The following is a 17,834-nucleotide window of genomic DNA, read 5'->3' on the forward strand; positions in this document are numbered from 1 at the left end:
CCCTGGGAAACCTGCCCAGCTTCTCTACCTGTAAAATCCTGCCCTTACCTGGTGTGGGTGGCCTCTCAACCAGCATGCTCAGTGGGATGTTCTCATCCTCTGAGAAGCTGCTGTCTTGGTTGGGTTCAAAATCCTCCTCTGCTGCCATGCTCTCCATGAGCTTGCTGACAGCTCCTCCTTTCCCTCGGTTCTGCAGGACAGCAAGCAGCACATCAGCTGCATCACCACAGGAAACATCTGATCCCATCTCACCTCCCTCCAGCAAAAAAATAACCTGAGGATATCAGGACAAACCTGTCTCCAGCCTCAGAAATGTTCATCTCACAAACAGTTAGGTGGGTGTACCCAGACTTTTTGCTGCCTTTATCCCCAAGCATTACCAGCAGCTGACTAAAAGCTATTCCCCACATGCTCACTCTTGCAGGTTGGGAGAGATGCTGTGGAGCTACAGTTTTGCTCTGCATTCACCACAGTGCCCCTGAGCCTCTGCCTTCACTGAACAGGCACCAAGCTCTGTTCCTATTTCTTCTCCAGTCTCCATGATATGTTCCTTGCTGTACACACAGACCATAATAAGCATGACATAGAAATCATGTGAGAAGACAGCAATGTGTGTTATGAGATGCAGTGGAGCAGGAACCAGCAGTGACCTAGTGCTGAGCAAGGCTACTCCATCACCATCTCCTTGGTCCTTGCTGTCCATGCAAGCTTTCCTTCCACCTCGTGGCAGCCTGAGAGAAAATCCTGCTTGCTCACTAATTTGGGGGATGAAGGCAAACGAACTGCAGATGGTAGCAGCAGGGACTATCAAAGAGTCTCCTCTGGATTTTAGGCTGCTCAAACCAGCCCTTTGCCTGTAACCAGCAAAACCTGCACCTCTGTTTGCCCTCCCTTAAACTGCAACAGTCCAGAAGTTCTGCCAGCCACACTAGAACCAGCCCCTCACCTCTTTTTTCACCTCCTTGGCTTTCACCTTAGCTTTGCTCTTCTTGGTGGAGCCCAGGGCACTTGCCAGGCTGACCCGAACATCAGAGGGGGAGCTGGGTATGCCAGGGGGAGACATGGATGAGGAGGAGGAGCAGCAGGGTGTTTCTTTACCCTTCTTCCGCTGCTAAAAATAAAACCAAACACTTCCATCATTAAAGAGAAGATTGGTAAAGATCGGGGTCCAAAGAAAAGGAAAAGGTGGAACAAGGCAGGCTATGCACAGGTAGGATTATGTTTAGCCAGCAGTTAGTTCACTGCCCATATCACATCCTACATCTCTGCTTTCTGGCTTCACACAGCTTTTCATTACACTGGAGAGCAACTCCTGCCCATCAAATCTTCCTCCAAAGAGCTCCAAGAAGATCCCAGCTGGCCTCATGTCACAAATAACTTGTCTAACTCTCCCCATCAGTGCTCTTCCCATATGAACTGAACTGGAGCCAGAGGGAGCCAAGCACTCAGCTTAGATGAAAAGCCACTAACCCAGAGACCACTGTCATCCCCAGCCAGGGACAGACCTCAGAAGTCACCATGGAAAATGGGAACAGCCTTAAAGGCCAGTCTGGGTGCCACAAGTCTGCAAGAGGATAACCTCTTGCACAGAGTGGGAGAGAGATCTCACAGGATCTGTTTGAATGCAGGATCATCGGCTCTGACCACCCAAACAGAATGGATTTGGGACATAGAGGGTGACAGAAGTAACCAGTCCCATTCAAACACAGCTTTTACTCCCTGCAAGTCAGATCCAAGTCTGACAGAGCCTCCAGGTGTACATGGGGTGACAAGGGGCAGCCAAACAACTGCTGAGACAGGGCTCAACTCTCCTCTGCCTTAGTGGAGTTAATCGCCCTCCCTTCACCCTCAGCTCCCAAGCACCCCAACACCAATCTGGCCAGCACGTTCCTCACCTTGCTTAGCTCCTTCCTCTCCTTCCCCTTGCTGCCCTCTTTTTTGGGGCTCATGGGGGCCCCCTTGCCACAGCGCCCCGGTTTGGAGACAGGGGTGGAGCTGGCAGGCGCCGTGGATGTCAGCATGGCCGAGGACGTGGTGGCGTCGTGCAGGAAGATCCGCTCGCTGCGGCGCCGGTTCCACAGGTCATCATCGCTGGCCTCCAGCCCAAACTCAAAGCTCAGGTCCTTAGGGGATTTAAATTTCTTCAGCTTGCGGCCTTTCTCAGAGCCCAGCTTGGCCTTGTCAGCGCTCCCAGACCCGGCGTCAAGGCTGCTGGGGGCCTGGCTCGGCGGGATGCTGCTGGGCTCCAGCGGCCCCTTCTTCCCGCGCAGCAGCCCTGAAGGAGATTTCTTCCTGATCTTGATCTCACTCTCCGAGTCAGTGTACTCAAACTCTGTCCCTAGGTGCAAAGGATTTAACCATCAGTCAAAGCCCTGGCTGAGCAAAGAGGGGACACATCCTGCTGGAAACTTTTGGGCTCCATGGAAGATGCTGTGCCTGTACAATAGAGCTCTTGCTTGTTCCCCTTTCCAATGCCCACATCTCTCAGACCTCCATTTCTGACCCATAAAACACAGTGCAAATTCCCTGGAAGTAAGCCTGCCCTGCTCCAGAGCCAAACAATTCAGGCAGTGTGGTTCAGTGTGTTCCCTGCCTCCATTTTCTCCCTTCTCCCACAAGCAAAACCCTGCAGGGACGCTCTGAAAAGATACTTTAACGTGTCCCTCCTCAAAAAGGAGCTGCTCAGCTGAAATGAAGCATAAACCCCAAGCTGATCCCTCCTTCTTCCTGGTGGGAGCCCTCTCCAGTTTCACCTTTGTTTCAGGAGAACAATGTCTTTTAACAAATGGAATAAACCCAAATTTCAAGCTTATTTTTTCCCATTGGCTAACAGACACTGCAGATCTTTTAACTGGCTCAAGGAGTCGCTTTAAAGTCAAGAGAGGTAAAGGATCTTTTGTCTGTGGCAAATGGAATTCCCCTCACACTGGCCTCTGCTCAGCACCATGAGCACAGCAGTACCCAGAGGCCTGAAATACTGTAATAATGCCAAGATGTTCCCCACCTTCACTGTGTTCCCCTGACCCTGATAAAGGAAAGCAAGATCATGTTTCCAGGGGCAGAAGAGAAACTTAGGCAGCACCTACACACCCAGCAACACAGGCAGGAGGTAGGCAAACAACTTTCACATGGGAAAATGAAAATACACGTGGCACAAGCAAGGAGAGCATCTTCTCTAGGTCCTTCTCTCAAATACACTCACTCTCCTGGGTAAATTCAGTCTGCAGGAAACTGCTCTCATCTTCTACCCAATCCTCTTCCCCTGAGACAGCCCCAGCATGGAGACAAAAAAGAGCCAGCGTGTCAAAAACAAAGCTGGCAAAGCTCAAAATGAAAAACCCATTGGAAATTAAAACACTCTTTCTCTCTCAGTACTGCATGAGGTAATTTCTAGATGCTTCCAGTTTCAAGGAGGGCAGATTACAAGACAATAAATTCTTAGCAGAGGCTGTTGGAACAAGTTGGCAAAAGCCTAATATAGCATGGAAACAGTGCTAAAACAAGCCAGGCTCCTGAGGAGACATCATTTTCCATTCTGAAGCATGCTATAAATTCCATTATCACTTAATAAATATTAATAGAGAATTTATAAATGGAACCCATATAGATCTGTCTGACCAGGAACAATGTCACCAATGGGCTCTTGTGCAGCAGGGCATGGGGAGGGGAAGAAATTAAACTCCCAACACATTGAAACTGAGACAGAGGCAGGGCAGAAACCCAGATTCTGGCACTACAAACACATGAGCAGCGGAAGGAATGTTTGTTTCAAGTCTCTCTGGCTGGCTTCTATAAGGAATCTGATGGGATGAGCTGATGGAAAGAGCTTTTCTTCTGCTTGGGTGTCTGTGCTTCCCTTGGGTATCCAAGATCAGCTGCATTTAGCACATGCTTCCTTCCCTAAAATTTAACAGCATTTCACTGCCTTCTGCACTCTGTCCAAGGGGATGCAGCATCCCACTGCTTGCCTTTGCAGCATGTCTTTTTGAGAATTTGCCAAGTAGGAAAAGAGGAAACTTTAACAAAGCCACAGCTGTCCCTAGGGAAGCCACAGCTGCAGCTGCTAACCTGCCATGTCTGTGACTGGCTTTTGTTTCCCTATCAGCCACTTTCTCCACCTTCAGCATCAGGACCAAGCTGCCAAAGCAAAGAAAGGGCAGCTCAGTATCTGGGTACACAACGTGCTCTCTTGCAGCACAGCTGGGACCTCCCAAACCTTCCACCTTGCCCCCACAGCACCACCCCACACCAGGGATCTCACCCATCAGGCTCTGCCGCTCCTCCTTCTTCTTCGCCTTCTGCTTGGCCTCCAGCTGGATGATGGACAGCGGAGGGGGAACGATGGGGCTGGGCATGGCGCTGGCAGCAAACCTGGCCAGAAGGCCCAGGCCACTCTCATCCAGGGCAGGTGACGACAGCCTGTCTGTGCCATCCGTGCCATAGTCCTCTGCTTCCTCCTCTTCCTCATCGTCATCATCCTCCTCCTCCTCCGAGCTGGAATCTGGCACGCAGAAAACAGGGAGCCCATTACGAATCTCACGGAGTTGTGCACCAGCCACATTCCCAACCCGAACTGCAACTCTCCTGCTGCCCTGTGCCCAACAAAGTGGCTCTGAGCCACCCAGGACTGAGCCACAAGATGCTGGCCATGGGCACACACGTGTCCTTGCAGCCATAGAGCCGGTGTCACCCTGCCTGCCACCACCCTGGAAGGACACAGCAATACAGGGTACAACAAAGACAACCCACTCAGGGCAAGGGAGGGAAGAGCAGGGTGTTGGCAGATTTGAAAAGGATGCCAGGCACCCCTTCCCTACAGCTTTCAGGAGGAATTAAAAGCTTAATTCCTTTGAAAATCCCAACCTGGGAGCTGTGGGATTCCCCTCCCGCCCACCAAACTTCCTCCATAACGAAATCCATTAGTGTAATCAGAACCAGAGATCAGCATGGAAGGGGAATACCAGAGAGCAGCCTGTGCCTTGGCAGGAGGCAAGGGGAACACAGGGAGGAGAAGGGGCAGGAAGCAAAAATGCAAAGAGGGGAGGAGAAATAATAATTCGAAAGCAATGGATCTGGAATGCATAAGGGAGGAGAGTGTAGGTAGTGTTGGAGACAAGGAGCAGTGTTTGAACCCTCTGCCTCAGGACTCTCTCCATGCCTTTCATTTCCCTCTCTACAGCTCAGGACAGGGAAGCCCCAGCTCAGAGCAGGCAGGAAGAGCTGCCCACAGCCAAAATCTAATTCTGGCAAAGAAATCAGCCTCACTGCCTGCCTCAGCTGACACCTGCAGAGCAGTGGGCTGAGGGTTTCCTCTAGGGTGTGTACACAGCAGGTATTTTGGGGTAGATGCTCCGAGAGTGGCACCTCTCCCTCCCTTCAGCGCTTCCCAAGAGTCTGTCAGCAGCTCAGAGGCAATTAATTTTAACAGCATCTCATCCAGTGAGTGCTGGTGAGCAAGCCACTTCACAAATGCACATATATCACACACACACACACACTTATACACACACATATATGAGCACACAGATCTATAAAAATATATACAGTTAACTCTGAAAAGTGGGTCTGGAAAAGATATTTCATTTCACTTGAAATTGAGGGTTTAAGTAGGATCATTGAGGCTGCTGGAAAATTTCCACCACTAGCAGGAGCCCTGTTCTGAGCCCACTCCCCAGCTCCTACCAGCCACTATCCTTGTGTCTGAAATCCAGCCAAATGAGAAACCAGATCCCTTCAAAATGAGCTGGAATGAACATGAAAATCCTTTTCTTTTCACATATGCCCTCAGGGATAGATAAAAACGTCCTCAACACTTGGTTGCTCAGAAAAAAAAAAATACAATAACACAAGTGTTATTTTTCAATGATATTAGAAAGAACAGGAATATCAGAAAACAATGTTCTCATCCTTCTATTTTATCAACTGAGGTAACTGGCAGCTTTTTTTTGTCTTTTTTTTTTTTTTAACATGGACAGCTTATCTCTGTAGCATATATCTGATAATCAGAGAATGCTAATTTTTAACTGCATAAAAATTCCTTCCCCATTTCAGTTCCTCAGACTTGTTCCTTGTGATATAAAAATGCTACTAAACCTACAGTCCTGCAGTCAATACCAAGAAATCCACAACCCTGTTCACTCCTTGCATAAAAACCACATGCAAAAAAAAAAAAATTCCACAGCAAATTGGGATCAGATTCTTTCCCCTACCAGAAAACGGGCCACAACTGCTGTTTTTACATCACATTTTGCCAAAAGAGAAAAAACAAATCCAGATGAACTTTATTCTGAGACGTGAAAGCCACCTGCCTGAAAAGCAGCAAAACCTTGCCTGAGTTCAGTGACACCCTGTGGGATAGTGAGACCTTCTCCATCCATCCCATCTAGCTCTGAAATTCAGCAATTTCCAGCAAAAACAGGGGAAGAAAATAAAAAAATCAACCTGTACTGCCTCTCATGCCAGACCTGAAAGCTGGCTGAGCAGCGAGTGACTCAGTGAGCAGCTGGGGAGGAAAATGAGAGGGGAAAAAAAGGGGAAAGTTTGCAGGAAAATCCATGACCAGTTCAGCCACATGGACTGCCCTGCAGCACCATTCCTTCAGCACTTACACGCTGCATGTGCAAGGGCAAAAGGGTGCCCAGCAGCTCCAGTAGTTCAGAGGCAGTCAGGTAAAACAGATTTAAAAGCCAGGATGGCAGTGGCTGCTCCTCAGGCTACAGAAAATACACAACACAATGAGGTGCCTGGTGGTTATTCCAACCTCCTGCTCATACACAGTGTCACACTACAACAAGACAACTGAAGACAGTCCCTTGTCAGCATTTTTACCACAACACTTACATTTTTATCTGCAGGAGATACAATTTCCAGCCTGAAAATAACCCCATTTTAACACATTCACAGCACTGATCTATCCTCCTCCACCTCTCATGGCGAGGATAGACGTTGCTAACCCCACTCCACACGCACAACACAATCCCTGCTCCTCTTCTTTCTGATTTTCCAAGGGACAAAAAGTAACAAATGAAGCAAAAAGAAGACATTTGGGGATCTGCTCCAAGCCCACATGCTTCTAAAGAAAGTCCCCAAACTTCTGGCCATAGTGGCAAATAAGCTGCTGGTGCTCTCTGTCCATCTGTACAGCTCCTTGGAGAGACTGGTGCCTGTATTTAATGTGAAGCAGAAATTTTATTCCTACTGTACCCAAACTATGTGTGGGTTTAAAATTAACTACATACAGATGCCTTTACACAATCGAAGCCTCAGTATTTTTTTTTGTCCTGAAAAGGTGATTTTTAGCTAGCAAGGGGGAAAAAGACTTGTTGTTTTTTTTTTCTCTCTCTTTTTAGAAATCGTTTTTTCCTTCAATGGTAATTCTGTTAAGACTGAGAGAGGGCAAAGGAAAAAAATGCTCAAAGTTAAAAATATCTTTTCCAGTTGACATTTTTAAGAGCATGTATATGTGTGTATATACCCACACACACAACCACACATGTACATACACAACTCCACAGCCCAAAACAAACAATACATTCATATTTAAATGCAACTGATGCCATAAACGGGAGCCAAAGATTATTTTAATTTTTACCTGCACTGAATTAAAACCCAAACCCAGTTAAGAATACTAAGTTTTCTCATTGCTTTTAACAGCTAAGCTGCCGTGGTATTTTACTGTAGGAGAGCAGTAAATGAAGATTTGTTAATGATGAACAGAAATTGAGTAAGCAATTTGGTTTTTAGAGACTGATGTATGTAACAAGACGGGTTGAGGGTGGGGGTGTGAAGAGGAAAGGCTGGGGAAGGGAGGGAGTAAAAACACACACTTAAAACAGTCATTTCACATTGTAAAAATAAATAGCATGATTTTCTCATAACACCAAGCAGGTCTACAGCATACAAAGCAGGCTAAGTACAGGCAGACTTTAGACAGCTACTGGGTCATTAACATCTGATTTCTGCAATCTGTCCAAATTCTGGAGGTTACTTATTTTTGAGTGTCCAATTGAAGACTGTACCTTTTTTTTTTTCCCAGATAAGCCAATTCTCATCACTGGAAGATTCTTCCCCTCCACATGTGCTGTGCTGTTGACTCCAGAAGTGCTTATGAAACATTTAGAAATATTACAACTATCACATGGGAATGTGTAGGGAACTGGTTACCCCTTATGGCCTTTTCATTTTTTTAACTGGGGTAAAATCATCCTCCAAGTCAGGAAAAAGAGAATAGAAAAGAAGGCACTAAATTCTTAAGGAAAACAGAGTATGGAGGAGGAGGACTTACAGATCTTTGGTTTCAGAAAGCTCAGGAATTACCTATCCTGATGGGCTTTAACCCACATTAGCAGTTTCCCCTCCAGGGTCACTTGATTAAAAACCACAAGTTTGCCTCTTATCAGAATGGGAATGTGATGTTTGGTCTGTAAGAAAGCAGTGTCCCCCCACAATCTATGTCTAACCAGATGCAAGAAAACAGGTCTTCCTGCAGCTAATCCCATCTTTGACACAGATACTGCAGGGCCAGGCAATATCCCTGACATGGGGACATTTCTGCACCATGGCCCAGAAACCTTTAAGGTTTGCATCTTGGATTCATCTGCAAATCCTTGCCCCGGCTGGGCTAATGGGTTGTCCAAAAGTAGTTCTGCAAGCAGCAAAGCATTTCTGGAGTCCTCAGACACACACATACGAGCAAACCTTCCATGTGAGACTCTTCATGGACAGAGGAAAGCTGAAAGCTGACAGCAATCATTTTCAAAATTAAAATAACCAAGAGAATGCAAAGAGCTACGTGTCATTATTCATGGAGGCAACATCGAAACGTCTGAGGCTGACAGATGACATAAAGAAAAGTTATTTTGCCTACCTACATAACAATGGTCAAGGTTCAGGCTCAGGGCTAGTGACCCTCGCTGAGAAGTGTCTGCCCTACAACCAGCCAACCACTTTGCTTCTTTAGTGCAGCGTGAGAGCAAATGCAAGAGACCGACACAGACATTCAAAGCATCATGGATAGGGGCAGGGGTGAAAGGGTTGGTCAAGCAGCTGCAAGGAGAAAGCGAGCACTTCTAGAAAAGCTGAGGTTATTAATCGGTTTAGTATTCAGGGAAAGCCATCAGAAAACCCTATTACCCAAATATCCCTTCAATAAATGCTTCTGACAAAAAAAATTAAACAAAAAACCAAAAAAAATTCATTTGCAGGAAAAAAACCCCAAAATGTAACCAATAATCCCTTCCCGCCTCCCTCTCCATACCCACTTCCCACCCCAGGGGGTTTTGCATCTTTGGTTTCCCCACCATTAAATGATACCCCAATGGGATTTACAATGCATTTCCCCACTTGTTCCAGATTCCCCAACCTCCTCCCATACCCCCTTCCCTCCCCAGATTTTATCGCATAAAACTGTGATTTTTTGTTTATTTCTTCTAATAAAGCAGACAGGTAACTTGAAAAATAGACAAAGGGACAAGTTACCTCTCTGCTTACCTGGAGCAAAACCAAAAAGCAAACCCAAAACCCCCCTCAAGAACTTGGCACCTAAAAGGGATTGATATCCTCAAAATTTCCAACAGCAGCAAAACAAACAGAGAAAAGATGCAGGAAGGAACAAGGAAGGGAAGAATGGAAGTTAACGCAGACTCTTCATGGAAATGCGGCAATCTCAGCCTTACATAAAATTCCCACTGTCCCCACGACTTTTTGGGCTCTCTAAAGAACAATTTTTCTTTTTTTTTTCTTTTTTTTTTTTTTTTTTACACATGTATTTCTCTTTTGGGTTTTCTTTGAAATGCATTGGTGGGTCCAGCCCAGAGCCACATCAAAACAAATCAACATTCTGTATCTTTCTGCCGTGTTTGATAATTTTCTTTTATTTTTAAGCTTTAATTTTCTTTCTTTGCAGGTTGGGTTTGGAGGGAAGAAAAACCAAACAGGTGCAGGGAGGAAATTAACATCAAAAAACTCAGAAAATAAAAAAAAAACAACAAAACAAAAGCCAAACTATCCAGCCCTGTTTTTCAATTAACAGCCCTGAGCAGTGTAAAACACTAAAAGGCTTTTGCTGGGCTACATCCAGCTCTGCCATGTAACTTAGATAACAACTGGGGATGCTCTTGCTTTGCATTCAGACCAGCCGAGCTAGTTTCTTTCGGGAGCTGAGGGCTCATTAAAATGACCTTTCCCCATGATTATTATTTAATGAGTACGCTCTAAAACAGAAACCCCTTGTGTCTCTGGAGGAAAAGTCTCAAGTAATCTCTTTTCCCACTGAAGTACTAATGACAGGCTGACAAAAAAAAAAAAGCTGCAAGAAAAAAATTGGGGTGAGGGTGAGGGAGGGAAACTGGAGAGTTGAATTTAATGCAGTAATTGCCACATCCTTGAGCACTGTGGGTTACGTCTGGGCATCTGAAAAAAAAAACCTACCATCCAAAAAGAGACACAAAAACTTGACATTTACATTTTTAAAAATTAAATAGAAAAATTTCTGGCTGTTAAATACACCCTGCACCCTCCTGCAGCAGCAACAAGGAGTCAGTGCCTCCATGTTTTATGTGCCTGCCTGGAGAGAGTCTATCAGCAAACAAACTAAGATAAAACTAAAGATGGGTGAACAAAAAAAAAAATAAATTAAAGGGGATGGGGGGAAAGGGGGAAGCCTAGGCTTTATCTGGAGAAAGGCAGCAGGGATATTTGAATAATAGAGAGTACCCCAGACTAGGTTAATTCCAGTTCTACTGATGGGGAGTGGGAGCAGGAGGGGGATGCAGAGCAGGATGGAGTGAAGCAGCAACCTAATCGCCTGATAAGAGACACAGCAAGAGAGACAAGGTACACAGGTTTAGTTAAAAATGAACTCGGTATGTTTAATAAAGCTTGGTAAACCAAATCGCAGTACAAACATCAAGTCACACGGCCACACAACAGTACCCCGGTAATTAAAAAAAAAAAAAAAAAAAGAAAAAAAGGGGGAAGAAAAAAGGAAAAAAAAAAGAGGGGGAATCAAAGAAAAGGAGAAAAGGAAGAAAAAATGGGGGAGTAAGAAATAGAGAAACAGGAGGCGGAAAAAGAAAAAGGGAGACGTAATAAAGGAGAGGGGGAAAGGGGGAAAAGGAGGAAAGTAATTTAAAAAACTCCTTTCAAACTTCAACAAGGCTCATGCCAAAATAAAATAATAATAATTAAAATAATAATAATAGTAATAATAATAATAATATAATGGTGGTGGTAGTAGGAAGGAAGGAAGTGAGGTTAAAACTGAAGGGAGGAAGGGAACAGGAAAGCAGGGAGAGGCGGACACTAAAACCCAGTCGACATAAAAGCTCGAAAAGAGCCAGCCAGTAAAAATATCACAACGATACAGATACAAAAAGGATAAAAAATAACTGTTGGGGTGATAAAGCAGGCTACGCTGCCAAGGACAAAGATGGCCGCCCTGGCTGCGACCATCAAAATGGCTGACCCCGGCCCGCCAGCCCCTCGCCCCCGCCCCGCTCCCACACGGCCCGGGCTGCGCCTGGGGCTGCGCTTGCTATAAATTAATAACCTTGATCGAACGAGTCCTCCGAGGAGTCGCTGAAGGAAGATCCCGCCTCGGCCTCCCTCAGCAGCAGGCAGAAGGGCTGCTTCCGCCCCGCCGCCGCCTTCGGCCTCAGCGGCCGCCCGGCCACCGCGGCACTGCGCGGGGCCGCCCTGGGGCCGCCGCCCGCCCGGCCGCCCTTCCTGCCCGTCGAGCTGTACAGGCCAGGCGGCCGTGGCTTGGCGGCGGGAGGGGGCTGCGCCGGCCACTCGTCCCTCAGGGATCCCTCCTCCTCCTCCTCCGAGTCCGTATCTGTGGTCAAAGCGGGTGGGAAGAGCGTTACATCACCGAACGGGGGTTTGGGGATTTTGGTGCCACCACTGTCCACCCCTGCCCAGGTGCTCCATCATAAGGCTTGAGCTCAACGAACACAGAAATTCACATTTCCTTCTTTCCATCACAAATGGACATTCTCCACCTCCTTGTCCTCCCTTAAGGTTCAAGGAGGGTTTTTAGCTTGGCGGCAGAAAAGTGAAGCAAACATTTCCACTACGAAAATGTCCACTGAAAGCACAGCACTGGTAACAACTGGACCATCAAGCTGAATCTGTCTTGGCTATGGTGATATTCAACACTCTTGACCTGAATCTCCTTTTCTACATGTACCAGCCCTCACAGAGGGTTTTCAACACGTGTGGTTGGAGCAAGCCCAGCTGCCAAGAAGGCAGGATGTCTAACTCCAAATGTCTGACTCCGAGCACGCTGCCCCAGATGCTCCACGGCATACGCCGCAACGGAGCAAGGACCAAGACGCTCCTTGGTCTGTGAAGCATGGCTTTACAAAGCTGCTGATCCTTGTGGGTGGTGAGAAGTTATCAAGCCATCCCCTCTGGCATCTGATGAGAGGGGGAAAAAAGCATATGGTACCCCTGGATGCAACAGAAGTGGGTGTAAATTGTCACCTGCCCGTTTGTGGACATGCCCTCAGCTCCACAACATTACAGACATTGCAGCATCGCTCCCCAACTCCACTGCACTGGATTGTGGAGAGGAAGACACGAAGAATGGCAAGTTTAAGAAGCTCAAAGCCCAAATACGCAAATTATTTTGGACACCTGACTTCTCTTAAAATTTTTGGGAGTAAGATGCTCAGTTTGCCCTTTGGATCTATGCCTGAAGTTTTCAGGACTCCAGAAGAAAATCCTGAGGTCAGGAAGCAGAAGGACTTGGCACCAGTCCTGCTTCTTCTTTGCCACATGAGCAGCCCAGAAATCATAGGAGGTGCTGCCATATGCTCTACCTGCCTCCCCAAATTCACCATGCCTGAGTGCCCAAATGACAGGCTGAGGCCCTTCCCTTGAACCTGCACACAGCTGAAAAACCAAAGCTGAGATGTTTCCTCAGTCGCAACAATCCTGAGCTGAGACCTGAGGGACAAAGGGGACCATTCCTACCCCAGGAGACTCCCTGGACAGTGGTCAGATAGAAGCTCTTTTAGTTCTGAGAGGGAGTTTTTGCTCATGAAACCACAGTGCCAAGTGTGAAGGCACTGTAAAAGCTCCCTGTGCCATGAGCCAACAGCCCATCCTTTCTCTTCCCATTAGCTCCAGAGCCCACAGTTCAGGAGACACGTGTCTGTTCCTGAAGAACAGAACTGCTGGGTAGTATGTAGAGCACAATGAGCCAAAGGCTGTGTTCAAGTCCAGTGGACACAATGACTCCTATTTTGCCATATAAATGGCTAATTTCATGCCAAACATTTGTTCCATTGGAGAGTCACTAGCTCATCTTCCCCATTAGCGAAATTTCTAAACTAGTGTTGCACCAAGAGATGTATTTGTTATGCACACAAACACCCCATAAAGGTTTTAACATGGCTTTAAATAGCTGCAAGCAAAGGGAAAGATGCATGTGCAAGTGAGCTGAGACCATTACACAACGGTCTCAGACCATAAACTCTGCCCCAATGTCTGCCTGAACTGTTAAAGACTCTCCGATGTTTGGTTCTACTGTTTTCCCAACATGGTCAGCAATTCAGATTTTTCCTTCTGCAACATGGGTCAGTTGCTGGAACCTTCACCTCGGGCACACTCTGGGTTCAGAAATAACCATTGCCACACTGATGGGGTGGGGACAAAGACTGCTGAGACGGATGGGAAGGCTCAGCATAGCCAGCCAAGAAGCAAGCCATGACACTGAAGGGCAGGAGGATGCTCAGAAACATCAGTGTCCTAAAGCCAAGCCCACTGAACTCAACAAGGACTTCTACAGTCTAGAGAAGAGCTCCACCTGCTAAGCTGACAGGTAGGAGAGTGTCTACTCCCATCAAAAGCAAGAACATGGGTCAAATTCTTTTAAGTGCTGTCCCCCCTGATGATGAATAGAACAGGTCAGGAAGAGACACACTGATTGTGGCCTCCCCTTGGACAGCAAGATGGGCAGACAGCCCATGCCGACCCCAAAGATGCAGCAGCAGTCACTGGGAGGAGGAGGTCGCTTTTCATTCATGAGCAAAACCAGACCCATCTGCAAGACCCCTTTCAATTGGCCAGAAACTCCCACCAGAAGCCCTCCCACAGACAGAAAAGATAAAAAAGAGGTTACTTACTATAGGAGTAGCTGCTAACTTCAGATATTGCTGGTGAATGGGAAACCTTGAGCTGATTTTTGACTTTCAACCCCACCTCCATCTTCTTCATTTTGGCAGTCACTTTGTTTTTACCTTCCTTGGAGGTTTTCAGTGATAGGCCCAGGTTCTTGGCCAGGCTCTTCTCCTCCTTGCTTGGCAGAGCCTCATGGGCTGAGAGGTACCTGCTGCCACCTCCGCTGGTTTTGAGCTTTCCCCCAGAGCTGTCAGCAAACTTGAAGGGGGATTTGAGTTTGTCTTGTTTGGTGAGAGACAGGGCCTTGTCAAGCTTGCTGGCCAGCTGCTCCTGATCGGATGGCACCTTCTTCTTTTTGAGCTTTAACTGCCGAGGTGAAAGGAAGAGACAAGGTGAACATGGAGCAGATACCATTGCAGACCTGAGGGATTTTACTAGCCCTCCAAATTGCCTCATGCATCTAGCTAATAAAGCCTCAAGGTGATAGTCTTAGCCCCCAGTTGCCATAGCCCACTATGGTTCTAGGGAAGAAGAGGAAGATGTCAGCAAACAGTACAGGTTTACTCTTACTGAGCACTACAAAATTGCAAGATTAACTTAGAAAACTTGAACGTTCCTCCAAAAGAACTATGTTCGTAGAACAACATATTTTGGAGTTCCTTTTTCTCTACACTACCTGGTTTTTAGGGTATGTTTGGGTTGGTTTTACAAGGTTTGCTCTGAATCACAAGGATTAAAAATCATCTTTACCCAAGAGCCAGCCAAATATATTCTGATTTCCACATAATCAACCAGCTCCAGAGACTGGGACGCAAAAAAAACCCAAATACCTCTCAGCATGAGCATCAGCACCACTGCACTACAGCCAGAGCTGTTACATCCTTTTCAGTATTTTCTCGCTTCTTGAAAAAGGCAAATATATTTTACATGTGCTACAGCTAGATAACAGCAGCTCAAACTCAGTACTTTGCCTGCATGCAATTTGGATTTCATCAGCAGCTTAAAGCTCCAGTAAGTACCTTATTGCTTCAACAGGAGCAGAAAACCCTGCATTTGAAATAGCAAGGTTGTGCTCCCATTCCTCCTTGCTTCAGGAGGTCCATTCCCCTGTGCTCCCTCAATAGACAAAGGGGTAAGACAAGCCCTGCCCTGGACTCAGAGCCAGTGCAGCACTGAATGCCCTGGCTGGCTCCAAGGCACTTGACTCTGCTGCCTTCCAAGGAGGTTCAACATGGCTCTGTAAGCCAACATTAGCCCCTCCACCGCACACAACCCTCTCCTGAGGAGCATCTAAACCCATGTGAACTCAAAGCAGACACTGAAAGATCAGGAGTCCAAGCTAACACCAGCACATCAGGAAAGAGGTGGGCTTTTGGCCTGTGGCTCCATGCTCCCCACGAGGGCACTGACCTCATTTGAGAAGCTGGGAGCCGCATCATGCTCTTCCCAGCTTGGGTTCTTCCCTTTTATCTTGCCACTGCTGCTCTCCACATCCTCATCCTCCTCTGGGAGGGCCCCTTTGTGCCTCTTCTTCATTCCCTCACCGGTCTCAGAGTCTTCAGAGAGCAACAAGGACTTGCTCAGTCTGCAAGCCAAGCACACAATGGGTCAAGGTGGGGGAGCTTTCCTCCCTGTGATCCCCACCAAGCTCAAAAGTGAGGTTAAATTCCTCCCAGACAGTGGGGATCCTCAGAAGGAGCCAAGTGAAGTGACAGCAGTTTAGACAAGGTTTTCCACCAAACTGGAGAGCCTAAGAGCCCCTTTGTGCACACTCTTGGCCACCAGGACAGGTGAGGGTGCCTGAAATCAGAGACCTGCAAGACGGTCTCCAAAAGAAAGTGCTTGGTGTTTTGGTAACAGCCACCAAAAAGTGCCTGATTTGGTACAGAGCAGCACCAGGAAGGACTGACAGCTGAGGTGGCCCTTAAGATCTTTTCCCACTTCTACTTCCATGGACTCTGCAGGTGCAGAGGGAGACTCCTGAGGCCCAGGGAGGTGCCTCACTGCCCAGACACTTTGCTTTGGTATGAGCAGGAGGTGGCAAGGAAGTGCCACTTGAGGTGACAGGGAGGGACAAAGGCACTGCAAGGACTGTCTCACTCCAGACTCCAAGTCAGGCCCCTTGTGAAAGGCATTTGTGATCTACGTCACTGGACTTGATTTGGGATTTGGGGGGAAAGGAGAGGGTAAATAAATAAGAAAATAAAATAAAAAATGAAGTAGGTGAGACTATAAGCACATCCTTCCCAGCTCCTCAGCCATCTCCAGTAACTATCTGATGGATGATCACTCAGCACATCAAGATTCCTACCAAGTTTCCATTTCAAGCTCTCATATGCTGTCTCCTTCACCCTAAGCCTGCTGGTCAGACCACCAACACAAAGCCACTAACACAGGGCAGCCTCCTCAGCTTCCAGGCATTTCCCCTCCCTCTATCCTCTCTGCTGACCTGCACAAACAGCTAAACCAACATCTCAGGCCCTGGATGCTGGCTGAGGGTGCATCTCCATCTCCCAGAGCAGCCTGCTCCAGCATTCCTGTGATCCAGGGACATGCACACACAACACGGTCACACACCCACACATGCACAACTCCAACTGCCTCTGGACGCCTCCAGCCTGCCCAGCCACACAAACACAAAGAGCAAAACACAGAGCCACGAAGAGGACAGATTTTCAGAAGCATTGGTCAGTGGGAGCTGGGCACCTGAATCTGTTTGCAGAAATATGGAGCACACAGGGAGGCAGCTTGGAAATGCCTTCCCTCTGGAGAAGCCATCTATGGTAGGGTAGTTGGCCAACAGAGATCCAAACAAGAGCAGCTGGACTCGCAAAAGAGAAAAAAGCAGAGTAGAGGATAATCCAGATGCCTGAAAGAGAGATGTCAGGCAAAACCAACTCCCACTGATTCAGGGAACAGAGAGGAAGACAGAAGAAAGACAGCAGAAAGGTCCTACAAAGTAGATAACCTGGAATATTCCTGTCCTTCCCAGTTTTGACATCAACATCCCCACAACTGGCTCTACAGCACCTGATTGCACCATCTGCTCTCCCGAAAGCACACGAGGACACACTCCCCAACTCCAAAACCTCACCTAGAGCTCCCTGCCAGCCATATCACCTCACAGCTGCTCAACTCCACCTGTCCTACCTGCACCCGACACCAGACAGGTGCTCCACCTGCGGGGAGGGAGGACACCGGCACTGCATTCCCACCCTAAGGACACACTCCCGTTAAGGGCACGCGCTTCCACCGCTGCAGCCAGCAGCCAGCCTGCCAACACAACGAGCCCCCGCTGCATCCGAGATGCTCTCCCCACGGCAGACCCTGGCACAGTGACCCTGCCATGTTCCCGTCTTCCCCAAATTCCAGCCTTACTTTCCACTTTTGCTGTCACTCTTCCCTCTCTCCTTAATGGGTGACAGAGCGCTTGATCCAAGTTTCCTCTTCCTGGGCCTTCCAGGGCCTCTTCTCGCCAAGCTTCTACTTTTCTCGTCATGCTTTTCCCTTTAAAAAAACCATACGCTTCACTGTTAACCAAGGCAACAAAAAAAAACCAAAAACAAAACCAAAAACAAAGGCAAAGGAAAAAAAAAAAGCAAAACCAAATTTTGCAACCGAAAAGCAAACCAAACAGGGAAAAAATAAAATAAATCCAAAAAAGAAGAAAAAGGGAAAATAATTAAAAGAAAGCAAGCAAGAATGGGAGC

The 17,834-nt window shown here is 47.4% G+C and overlaps 1 protein-coding gene across 5 annotated transcripts in view; it reads right to left on the minus strand.

Moving 5' to 3' along the window:
* TNRC18 (trinucleotide repeat containing 18) overlaps window positions 1–17,834 on the minus strand; it is a 56,385-nt gene that overhangs the window by 8,478 nt on the left and 30,073 nt on the right. For 3 of the 5 annotated variants that reach the window (XM_030284863.4, XM_041719147.2, XM_030284862.4), the window contains exons 13-20: window positions 17,503–17,631; window positions 15,535–15,709; window positions 14,130–14,490; window positions 11,549–11,833; window positions 4,262–4,501; window positions 1,896–2,338; window positions 947–1,111; window positions 49–190 (exon numbers count right to left, since the gene is read on the minus strand). In XM_030284863.4, coding sequence (XP_030140723.4) covers window positions 49–190; window positions 947–1,111; window positions 1,896–2,338; window positions 4,262–4,501; window positions 11,549–11,833; window positions 14,130–14,490; window positions 15,535–15,709; window positions 17,503–17,631 — 1,940 coding nt within the window. The remainder of the gene's footprint in view (window positions 1–48; window positions 191–946; window positions 1,112–1,895; window positions 2,339–4,261; window positions 4,502–11,548; window positions 11,834–14,129; window positions 14,491–15,534; window positions 15,710–17,502; window positions 17,632–17,834) is intronic. The other 2 variants (XM_030284864.4, XM_030284865.4) reach the window with 2 other exon arrangements.

The sequence above is a fragment of the Taeniopygia guttata genome, chromosome 14 (genome assembly GCF_048771995.1).
Source record: "Taeniopygia guttata chromosome 14, bTaeGut7.mat, whole genome shotgun sequence".
NCBI lineage: Eukaryota > Metazoa > Chordata > Aves > Passeriformes > Estrildidae > Taeniopygia > Taeniopygia guttata.